At 44.0% G+C, this 12,268-nt stretch overlaps 1 protein-coding gene across 5 annotated transcripts in view; it reads left to right on the forward strand.

Annotated features, from left to right (window-relative positions):
• Positions 1–12,268, forward strand: part of LOC115472924 (inter-alpha-trypsin inhibitor heavy chain H3-like) — a 111,076-nt gene that overhangs the window by 15,002 nt on the left and 83,806 nt on the right. For all 5 annotated transcript variants that reach the window (XM_030207446.1, XM_030207449.1, XM_030207447.1 and 2 more), the window contains exons 4-6: positions 3,075–3,241; positions 4,902–5,006; positions 8,735–8,897. In XM_030207446.1, coding sequence (XP_030063306.1) covers positions 3,075–3,241; positions 4,902–5,006; positions 8,735–8,897 — 435 coding nt within the window. The remainder of the gene's footprint in view (positions 1–3,074; positions 3,242–4,901; positions 5,007–8,734; positions 8,898–12,268) is intronic.

The raw sequence follows: 12,268 nt of genomic DNA on the forward strand, positions 1-12,268 counted from the left end.
TCTTTCACCTACTCAGGGGCGTAGCCAAGGGTGGGCCTGGACGGGCCCAGGCCCAGCCACTTTTGCTCCAGGCCCGCCCAGCCTCTTCTGCCTGCTCTCCCCGTCTGCGTGGTCTACTCACTTTTACTGCCCTGAAGTGCCGTTCTCCCTCCAGCACCGGCAATTCCCATAGCCAGCCTTCTGCCAGCGCGCGTCGTCGAGGCCTCTTCTCAGGCACGTCCCGCCTACTCTGCAACTTCCTGCGTCCCACCTTTGCGGAAAACAGGAAGTGGCGGAGTAGGCAGGACGTGCCTGAGAAGAGGCTCCGACGACGCGCGCTGGCAGAAGGCTGGCTATGGGAATCTCTAGTGCTGGAGGGAGAACGGCACTTCAGGTCAGTAAAAATGACCAGAACTGACCATGTGCAGGGGGCTGTCACGGGGGAGGGGGGTAGCGGGTGGAGAGGAAATGCAGCGGCGGCGGCGGGGGGGTGGATGGAGAGGAAATGTGGCGGCGGGCGGGGGGGGGGGGGGGGGGGGGGTGATGGTAACGGGTGGAGAGGAAATGCGAGGCCTGTGCCCACCCAGTCCACCTCCAGACCCATCTAAAATTAAACTCTGGCTACGCTACTGCACCTTCTGCACCTACTACTCCTTTCCTTCACTTCTTTCTTCTTATGTGTTTATTTAAAATTATTTCTAGCTGGCCTCTCCATAGTTCTAGGCAGACTACAATTAGAGGCACCTCCTGTGTTGTTTGTAGCCATTTTGGGGCCCTTTTACAAAGGCGCGCTGAAAAATGGCCCGCGGTAGTGTAGACGTGTGTTTTGAGCACGTGCAGAATCATTTTTCAGCGTACCTGTAAAAAACGTCATTTTAAAATGTTTGCTGAAAATAGACGTGCGGCAAAATGAAAATTGCCGTGCATCCATTTTGGGTCTGAGACCTTACTGCCAGCCATTCACCTAGAGGTAAGGTCTCACGCTGTAACCAGGCAGTAATGGTCTACATGCGTAGAATGAAGATTACCACCTGAGTGCAAGAAAATGAAAGTATTTTCTGGTGCACTTAGCGGATACGTGTCAAAAATGAAATTACCACAGGGGCGGTAACTCAAAATTGACATGCGTTGAGCACGCTTAGGCGCCTATGTGGCTTAATAAAAGGGCCCCTTTGTTTCTCTTTTTACATTTTTATTTTGGGGTGGAATACGTGGAGGGGCATAATCGAACAGGGCGCCCAAGTTTTCCTGAAGGCGTCCTTGAAGGACGTCCTCGGGAAGGGGCGGGAAAACCCGTATTATCAAAACAAGATGGGCGTCCATCTTTCGTTTTGATAATACGTTCAGGGACGCCCAAATCTTGACATTTAGGTCGTCCTTAGAGATGGTTGTCCCTGGTTTTCAGCGATAATGGAAACCGAGGACTTCCATCTCAGAAACGACCAAATCCAAGCCATTTGGTCATGGGAGGAGCCAGCATTCATAGTGCACTGGTCCCCCTGACATGCCAGGACACCAACCGGGCACCCTAGGGGGCACTGCAGTGGACTTCAGAAATTGCTGCCAGGTGCATAGCTCCCTTACCTTGGGTGCTGAGCCCCCCAAACCCCCCCAAAACCCACTACCCACAACTGTACAACACTACCATAGCCCTAAGGGCTGATGGGGGGCACCTACATGTGGGTACAGTAGATTTCTGGTGGGTTTTGAAGGGCTCACATTTACCAGCACAAGTGTAACAGGTAGTGGGGGATGGGCCTGGGTCCGCCTGCCTGAAGTGCACTGCAGTACCCACTAAAACTGCTCCAGGGACCTGCATACTGCTGTCATGGAGCTGGGTATGACATTTGAGGCTGGAAAAAATGTTTTTAAAGTTGTTTTTTAGGGTGGGAGGGGGTTAGTGACCACTGGGAGAGTAAAGGGAGGTCATCCCTGATTCCTTTCCGGTGGTCATCTGGTGAGTTCGGGCACCTTTTTGAGGCTTGGTCGTAAGAAAAAATGGACCAAGTCGCCAAGTGCTCGTCAGGGATGCCCTTCTTTTTTCCATTATCGGCCGAGGATGCCCATGTGTTAAGCATGCCCCAGTCCCGCCTTCACTATGCTTCCTACACGCCCCCGGGAACTTTGGTTGACCCCGCGATGGAAAGCAGCTGAGGGCGCCCAAAATCGGCTTTTGATTATGCCAATTTGGGCGACCCTGGGAGAAAAACGCCCATCTTTCGACACAAATCGAAAGTGGCTGGGAGGGAGAGAGGGGGGAAAGAGAGGTGGAGAGATGTTGGATGGAGGGGGGGTATAGGGAAGGGAGAGAGAGAGAGAGAGATATTGGACAGTAGTTGAACAGGAGGGAGGAAGGGAGGGAAGAGAGGAGAAATGTTGGACCCAGGGGTGGAGGGGACGTGAGTAGTTTGTGGATCCCAGGTTTCAGACAGCAGAAGTTTCTGGACTTCCATTCGAAACATTTGAATAGCCCTGGCATATCCCGTATGTGGGTAAAAGTATGCTCATATTTTTATTCACCTTTGAGGGGAGGGTGTTTTGCAGGGACAGGGTTGGGGTAGGGACTGAAACAATGTGCATACTTTCGTATTTTCTAAAGCAGGTGCTTTTTCAAGTTGAAAAGAATATGCACACAAAAAAGAAGGTGAAAGTGTGTGCAGGTTCTGCTTTCGTAGGTGATTTTCAAAGTGAAAATGCCCATGTACTTTGCAGCTATGTGGGTAGTTTTAAAAATTGCACCTTGGTGAAAACTATAATTTTAACTTTCAATAAAAATGCAATTGATATTTCTGGATGTAAATGGCATTTAGGAAAGACACGTAGAAGGGAGACGCAACCGAATTCGAGTGACTTGATTGGGAAAATGATGATCTGCCCATGTGGGTACTACCCTCAGTCAGGGTGAACTGAGATCCATTTGCATAAATGCCAGCCAGAGGGGTCCTTCCTGGTAGGGTTAAACCTGTGAACGGATGACTGCTATGAGTACTGCTGTTATCTTCCTGCTCTTTGCTCTCCCTTCTGGCTTTCAATGCATCTCTGGACCACATATCTGGTTCTGAAGTTGATGTTAATTGATTCCTTTTCTCCTCTAGCTTGGTGAAGATGTACAAATTTACAGCTTCAAGATCGAGTCCCTAGTCACTTCCAGATTTGCCCACAACGTCATCACCAGTTCGGGCATCAATTATGCGAATATTTCCAAGGAGGTCTCTTTTGAGGTGGAGCTTCCAAAGACAGCCTTCATTACCAATTTCAGCATGTGCGTTTTGCACCTCCAGTTTTATGAGTTTATTAGAGCAGTGAGCCTATCTTACTGACAGATCGAGGAGTTGCCATCATAGGGGGTCTTTTACTAAGCCACGCTTTCGTTTTTGGCGCACGCTAAATTGTAGGTGCACTCAACAGAGATGCCAATGCATTCCTATGGGCATCTCTAACGTTTAGCGTGCCCACAATTTTAGCATGCGCTAAAAACGTGAGCGCACCTTAGTAAAAGACGCCCATAGTGTGTCCTGAAGGGGACAATTTTAAGAAAGATAAAGGTACTTTAATCTACAGACTTTGTGCTGAAACTCAAAAGGAAAACACTTGCGTATAGTCCCTTTGAAAACTGCCTGGGGAGAAACTTTTTGCCTATGGATGCTTTCCGTTTCTCAACAAGAACATGTTTTTGAAAATACAAAACTATGGACCCCTTTTACTAAAGTGTGTCAAGTAGCTAAGACATTAACTGTTAGTACAGGCATGTGCCTTCACAGTGGCTTGACACTTAGACAGCATTTTCAAAAAAACGTTCAAGTCAGAATTGGGACGTTTACCTCTTACGTCCAAAAATAAAGTCAATCTTAGAGTCATTTTTGAAAAGGAAAAATATCTGGGTTTCCCTTTCGAAAATGGCTCTAACATGGATGTATTTGTGCAGGAGACATCTAAAAAGAAGAGCCATTTTCCAAAGTGACATGTCCAACGTAGAAATTAAAAAAAAAAAACAGGCACAAAAACATCTGTCTGGCAACACTTTGAAAGAAATGGCCACACAAACATCCCTGAAGATGAGAGAGGCAGTCTAGTGGTCAGTGCCAGCGTAATTTTATACCTTCAAAAAAACCAGGAAAAAATGCTACAAAAACTTTCTTAAAAAAAAAAATATATATATATTTGAGAAGAGTGCCCTCAGAGATATCCACTTTCTATGATGGTTAATAATAACCTTTGCCTAGTGGTATAGCGCTTCATTCATCGGGCTACTCTTCAATTCCCACCATGCTTCGTGCTATTCGTGTCACTTGTGATTATGTGATCAAACGTAAAAAGCACACTTCAACACCTTCATAATCCCATCTCAAACAATGGCCAGCTATCACTTTGCTAAAATTGCAAAATCAAAAAACAAAAATAAACTTAGCTTTTGAGCCCGCGTCCTTGCAGATTGGACACTAACGGCTTCTCAGATGCTGTGGCAAAAGACTGCTCTCCCCTGGAATTGCCCAATGCCACGGGTTTCAAGTCCCTGAGGAAAGTAGTGTGAAACCCGCGGTGTTGGGCGATTCCAGGGGAGAGCTGTCTTCCGATTTGTGTCAAAAGATCCTTTTCTTTTGAAAATGAGCCTGATAGTGTCCTCTCCCTGCTTACTCTCCTCCTTTCAGTCTGGTGTTTTCTATAAAGTAAAGAAGGTGTCTACTTTCCTTTATAGAATAGGTTCCAAATAGATGACATCTTGGTGCCTAAAAGCAGGTGCCTTTTTATAGAATTACCCTCAATCTGTTTTTCCTTTCTAGATTAATAAAAACAGCAAATATGAATAATTCAAAAGGTTATGAAGTTCTTATATGCATTAAGGCAGCCATTTTGGAATATGTAGGCAGATTTATTGAACCATGGAATGGTATTTAAGACTAACATGCATTCTTCACCAATAGGACCATTGATGGGAAGACATATGTGGGCAAAGTAAAGAAAAAAGAAGTTGCACAAAAGCAGTATCAAGCCGCAGTTGCGCGAGGACAAAGTGCCGGGATCGTCAAGTAGGAACCATCTTTTGATAATGGTTGCATAGATCTGAAGTATATTTGTTGCATGTTGTTGACAGGGATGGAGGACCTCTTGCAATCTCTCCATCAAAGGATACATTACAGATACTATTTTGACCTCATAAGACTTTATATGCAATATATTTTTAGCTATTCCTTCTGAAACAGGCAGTTGTAGCTGAAACGCGGACATCTTCAGACTTCACTTTATTTATGAACCAGTTTTTTTTTTATTTCATTTTTTTATTTATTTATGTTCAATACATGTGCTTGATTATTATAATTATATTTAACTAGTATTGATTCTTATTCTTAATAGGTGTGATGTTTTTGTAATGTTCTTTTAACACGTAGTAGCCTAATGGTTAGTACAGTAGCTGGAGAACCAGGGGAACCAGGCTCAATTCCTACTGCATCTCCTTGTGACCCTGGGCAAGTCAATTAACCCTCAATTACCCCAGGTACAACATAAGGGGTCCTTTTGCTAAGCTGCGGTAAAAAGGGACCCGCGCTTGCATCAGTGCGTGTTTTTGACACTTGCTGAGTCCCCCTTTTACTGGTAAAGAAATGGCCATGCGGTAAGTGAACCACTTGCTGCAGAGCCATTTTTGGCGGTGGGGGGGGGGGGGGGGGAACATTTACCACCTCCCATTGAGGTGGCAGTAAGGGCTCTCGTGCTAACCTAGCGGTAACCAGCCAGTGCATGGCGCTGCACAATTACTGCCGGGTAAGCACCAGTGCTACAAAAGTAGAAAATGTTTTTATAGGGCTGGAAATGGCACACGCTGGGGGTGGATCCTAATGCAGGACTTAGTGGTAGTTCCAGATTGGTGCGTGGCAGTAGGATTAGATTCAGTAAATGATGCCCTAATTTGGGTGCTGAAAAAAATGAGCATTGAGCACTATTCTAGAAATAGCGCTCTGAGCTGGGTGCCATTTTTAGAATAATGCTTAGCGCTGGGATCTGCGCCCAGTTTTGGGCATAATGATTTACATCAGCTGAAACCTGGTGTAATCCCCGCACCTAAATCAGGTACAGATCCCCCGCATTCTCTAATACTGCGTGCATCTTCAGTGAATGCCCATGACTCACCCATGGCCATGCCCCCTTTTCAGCTGCATACTAAAAAATTTACATGCTCATCTTTATATAATAGAGCCTAAGGAGATGCATGCATAAATTCAACTTGTTGCCAATTAGCACTAATCATTGATTATTAGTGACCAATTATTGGTGCTAATTGGCTTGTTATTTGATTAAATTGCATGCACCCAAATTTGCACATGAAATTTTGAGCACCATTTAAGAACATATGAGTAGCCATACTGGGTCAGACCAGTGGTCCATCTAGCCCAGTATCCTGTTTTCCAAGCAGTGGCCAAGCCAGGTCACAAGTACTTGGCAGAAACCCAATATTCCATGCTACCAATCCCGGGACAATCAGTTGCTTCCCCATGTCTGTCTCAATAGCAGACTATGGACTTTTCCTCCAGGAATTTGACCAAACCTTTTTTAAACCCAGATGCACTAACCGCTGTTACCACATCCTCCGGCAGCTTAACTATTCGTTGAGTGAAAAAATATTTCCTCCTGTTTGTTTTAAAAGTATTTTCACGTAACTTCCTCCAGTGTCCCCTATTCTTTTTACTTTTGGAACGAGTAAAAAATTGATTTATTTCTACCCATTCTACACCATTTGCAGAATTTGGGGGTTTATGTGTAAAACACTTTGATTATAACCCCAGAAAGGCAATGTATGAAATCCCTTCCCCCTTCCCTAAAGTTTTACAATTACTGCAAAGCTTCTGTGGTAAATGTTGGGTGTGTTCTCAGCATCTGCCCATGCAGTATTTTACAGCAATGACAGGTGGTCTGGATGCATTTACTTCCTCCTATTTAGGCAGCATTAAAGTGCGTTAGTGCTACCTGCAATGGTGACAGCATACAATGTTATTTTTGTGCTAATTGCATGGTTCTGTCCATTCCCCACCCTATTCCATGATATGCATTTAGCATGTGAATTAGCACATGCTATCATGCATGCACAGCAGCTGATACTACAGCCATGCACTAACAGTTACTGTATACTTTTTCCCACGGTAGCTTACCACACTTTAGTAACAAAAGGACCCTTTGATTTTATATGAAGACTGTTCTTTGCTTTTGTCACTATGTATGTCACTATATTTCTTCACTCAATGTGTGATTAATCTCTGGAATTCGTTGCCAGAGAATGTAGTAAAAGCATCCTTCTGGCTGTGACCGTCGCTTTTTCTACCTGTTTGGAGACCTTAAGGTCATCAGACACAATCACCCCCAAGTCCCGCTCTTCTTTCATACACAGAAGCAGTTCATCCCCTATATTGTACCACTTCCCTGGATTCTTGTAACCCAAGTGCATGACTCTGCACTTTTTAGCGTTAAATCTTAGTTGCCAAATATTGGACAATTCCTCAAGCTTCTCTAGGTCTTTCCTCATGTCATCCACACCCTCCGGGATGTCCACCCTATTACAGAGTTTGGTATCATCTGCAACGAGACAAACCTTACCAGACAGTCCTTCCGCAATATCACTCACAAAGATGTTAAAAAGAACCAGTTCGAGGACCAACCCCTGCAATACATCACTAATAACAAACCCTGGAATCTTGTCAAAGCCTTTGTTAAAATCCAAATCCAACACATCTAGTGCACCTCCCAAGTCCAACTGTTTGGCCACCCAGTAAAGGAAATCAATCAGGTTTGTTTGACACGACCTGCTTCTAGTGAAGCTATGCTGCCTCAGGTCCTGCAGTTCATTCGATTCGAGAAACCTCACAATTCTCTGCTTTACAAGCGTTTCTATTTGCTCACCACCGAGGTCAGCCTGACAGGTCTGTAATTGTCACATGCGGAGCCAAACACATGTGCCCACGACGCTGCTGATCCCTTTCCTCCTGAGCGCGTCTACAGTCTACTTGCCTACAGTCTGGGCATGCCTACAGTGATGTCAGACGCCTTCAGCTTAAAACCAGGAACCTTGCACTACTTCTTTGCCTCAGCTACTACCTTGTTGGTTGCACTGGTGCGCTCTTCCCTGTTGCTTACTCCCTGCTTTGACCTGCACTTGAAAAAGTTCTGCATTTGTCAGAGCCCTTTGAAAAATACCAGAAGAATTTTGAACATTCCAACCTGGAAGTCTCAATTCGCTTGTCAACATTCTAGTAAAACTGAGCTTTAAGAAGGTCATTCAATAAAGGAGCACTTATTCATCTATTCTTAGGCACCAAGAAAGCAGTCATAGACTCATGCAAATGCTTGTGCCTAGGTTTCTACAGTCCCATGGTATTGTCACTTTGTGTTCTCACTGGGCAACACTACCAACTATGTCACATAAACTATAACTCCCCACAATTCTGCCAACATTATCCTATTAGGATATAACTTCCTGAAGTGGGAAATGTCATGATAGCTCATCTTATGTTCTAATTGGTATCAATTCTGCAAGGTTGGAGGTCCTATTATTTTCTGCATTGCACTTTGGAAGTCCAAAGAAATCTAATTCATTAAACTTAAGGGTTGATATGGAGAGAAACCACAGACAATTGAAGGCCAGGAACACTTGTTTGATACTCTCTGCTTTTTGAAGCCTCGGTTCTATGTAAATATCATATTATTAAAAAAAATATTTCCAAAGTTACCTGTTTCATTATTTTCTCTTTGCTCTGCAATCTGATTTAAGGTCCTCAGGGCAGAAAATGGAAAAGTTTAAAGTTTCAGTGAATATTGCCTCAGCAAGTGAAGTTACCTTTGAGTTGACTTATGAGGAACTGTTAAAACGAAAATTTGGAACATATGAAATGCTCATTCAAGTCAAACCCAAGCAGCTGGTTGATCACTTTGAGGTGAGTAAAACAAGTTCTCCTTTGCACTTGTAAAGTAGAACATTTCTGCGATGTAGAGTGAAAGCTTTGCTTCTTCCAGTGAATGGGAGACTGTTGGGCTGCGAGTGTTACTATTTATTTATTAGAATTTATTTACCGCCTTTTTGAAGGAATTCACTCAAGACAGTGTACAGTAAGAATAGATCAAACATGAGCAATAGGCAATTACAGCAGTAAAAATATTCAAATGGCAATATAAAGTATGGCATAGTAAACTACTTACAATGCCAACACAATACATAATAGAACATTTTAATTGACAGTAACATAGTAAATGACGGCAGATAAAGACCTGTACGATCCATCCAGTCTGCCCAACAAGATAAACTCATTTTACATAGTATGTGATACTTTATATGTGTACCTGAGTTTGATTTTTCCTTGCCTTTCTCAGGGCAGAGACTGTAAAAGTCTGCCCAGCACTGTTCTTGAACTTTCCATATCTATTCAGTTATGATCACGTCGTAGACCGTAGAAGTCTGCCCAGCACTGGTTTTGCTTCCCAATTACCGGCGCTGCCACCCAATCTCCGCTAAGATTCCATAGATCCATTCCTTCTAAACAGGATTCCTTTGTGGTTATCCTACGCATGTTTGAATTCCATTACTGTTTTCATCTCCACCATCTCCTGCAGGAGGGCATTCCATGTATCTACCACCCTTTCCGTGAAAAAATACTTCCTCACATTACTCCCGAGTCTGCCCCCCTTCAACCTCAATTCATGCCTTCTAGTTCTACTACCTTCCTGAAAAGGTTCGTTTGTGGATTAATACCTTTCAAATATTTGAACGTCTGTATCATGTCACCCTTGTTTCTCCTTTCCTCTAAGGTATACATGTTCAGGTCACCAAGTCTATCCTCACACGGGTTACAATGCAAATCCCATACCATTTTTGTAGCTTTTCTTTGCACCGCTTCCAGTCTTTTTACATCTTTCACAAGATACAGCCTCTAAAACTGAACACAATACTCTAAGTGGGGCCTCACCAATAACTTGTAGAGGGGCTTCAACACCGCCTTTGTTCTGCTGGTTACACCCCTCTCTATGCAGCCTAGCATCCTTCTGGCCATGGCTGTCGCCTTGTCACATTGTTTCTTCACCTTCATGTCCTCTGACACCAACACCCCATGGTCTCTCTCCTGAGTCAAGCTTACTAATCTCGCCCCTCCTATCTGGTATCTCTCTTTTGGGTTTCTGCACCCCAATTGCATCACTCTGCACTTCTTGGCATTACATTTTAACTACAAGTACTCCAGAAACCCCGCTAATAATAAAGAAAAGAAATGTTTTTGAAAAATAAAGATAAAAATAAAGTATATGTCCTAAATAATGATTTATATAAAGTGTAAAGGGTGCTCAGGTTTTATAGCGCATTACACAGACCTTGGTCTCATGTAACTGTAATGACACCATGTCCCCATCATTGCACCAGTAGCCATCCTCATTCAACCATGTTATTATGAAAGACAGTATCCAGCTTATAATTGAAAGAGAAAAACGCCTATATTGCGACCCAAATCGGGAGATAGACGTTTATCTCCCCAAAACGCATAAATCGGTATAATCGAAAGCCGATTTTGGACGTTTTAAACTGCACTCCATCGCAGATGCGGACAAAGTTGATGGGGGTGTGTCAGAGGTGTGGCGAAGGCGAAACTGGGGCGTGGTTATCGGCCAAACAGAGATGGGCGCATTTCACGGATAATGGAAAAAAAGTATGCGTTTTTAGCTAGAATTTAGGACACTTTTCCTGGACCCTGTTTTTTCACGAATAAGGCCCCCAAAAGTGCCCTAAATGACCAGATGACCACCGGAAGGAATCGGGGATGACCTCCCCTGACTCCCCCAGTGGTCAGTAACCCCCTCCCACCACAAAAAATGATGTTTCACAACTTTTTATTTTCACCCTCAAATGTCATACCCACCTCCCTGGCAGCAGTATGCAGGTCCCTGAAGCAGTTGTTAGGGGGTGCAGTGGACTTCAGGCAGGTGGACCCAGGCCCATCCCCCCCTACCTGTTACAATTGTGCTGCTTAATGCTTAGTCGTCCAACCCCCCCAAACCCACTGTACCCACATGTAGGTGCCCCCCTTCACCCCTTAGGGCTATAGTAATGGTGTAGACTTGTGGGCAGTGGGTTTTGAGGAGGATTTCGGGGGCTCAACACACAAGGGAAGGGTGCTATGCACCTGGGAGCTCTTTTACCTTTTTTTTTGTTTTTGTAAAAGTGCCCCCTAGGGTGCCCGGTTGGTGTCCTGGCATGTGAGGGGGACCAGTGCACTATGAATCCTGGCCCCTCCCACGAACAAATGCCTTGGATTTATTTGTTTTTGAGCTGGGCGCTTTCATTTTCCATTATCGCTGAAAAACAAAAACGCCCAGCTCACAAATTGTCGAATAAAACATGGACGTCTATTTTTTTTCGAAAATACGGTTCGGTCCGCCCCTTCACGGACCCGTTCTCGGAGATAAACGCCCATGGAGATAGACGTTTTCGTTCGATTATGCCCCTCCACGTAACATATGAAGAATGGTGGCACTTATCTTACAGTGCTGTACTGTGGTGGTCAGCAGATGGAGAAGCGTACTTTTTATTGACAGCGGTCCAGGGTGTGCAATGCTTTTTCTGATGTGTGTTAATTCAGTGCAGAAAATTCAAGACAATCACAAGATCAAAGTACACAGTGTTCCTAGAAGCTCAATCTCAGCGTATAGGTGCACAGTTCATGCTTTCAGCAAACTTTATCGCCTACATGGTCCGTGTTTCGCATGTGAAGGCAACATCAGGAGAATATAGTAATCGCTCAAAAAGAGCTGCAGTCAGACAGTACCTACAAACAGCAACAGCATCAGCTTAAAAGAATGACAATTTTAAAGATCAGGTAGAGCTAGAAACTTAAAAAATGGACACAACTCTATTTTAACTTCTATTATATCATGTCTAAAGTCAATACTCGCAAGCAATGAGCCAGATTTTTCATGATTTAAGCAGGCAGAAGCCTCTCATGCCTGCTTAAATCACTTTGGATAACAGCCTCATTATGTTTAGTTTCCCACGTCATTTATGGGAATTTTTGCTTTATTAAGGGGTTTTTAAAAAGTTTGGTTTGGGGGGGGGGGGGTAATGCTGTCAATAGGGTACCTTATTGAAGACACTGGGGAGAAACAAACTGTGGAAGGTTTTCCTGTCAGTTTGGATTTTAAAAAAAGGCACAAAACATGTAAAATGTTTCAAATGAATGCACACCCCTACTGCCTGTATTCAGAAAATATAGTTTTTCAACAACTAGTATGGAGCAGTAGAATTAGTGGTTTTGAAAGCCGCTACCAC

Source organism: Microcaecilia unicolor, chromosome 6 (genome assembly GCF_901765095.1).
Source record: "Microcaecilia unicolor chromosome 6, aMicUni1.1, whole genome shotgun sequence".
Taxonomy (NCBI): domain Eukaryota; kingdom Metazoa; phylum Chordata; class Amphibia; order Gymnophiona; family Siphonopidae; genus Microcaecilia; species Microcaecilia unicolor.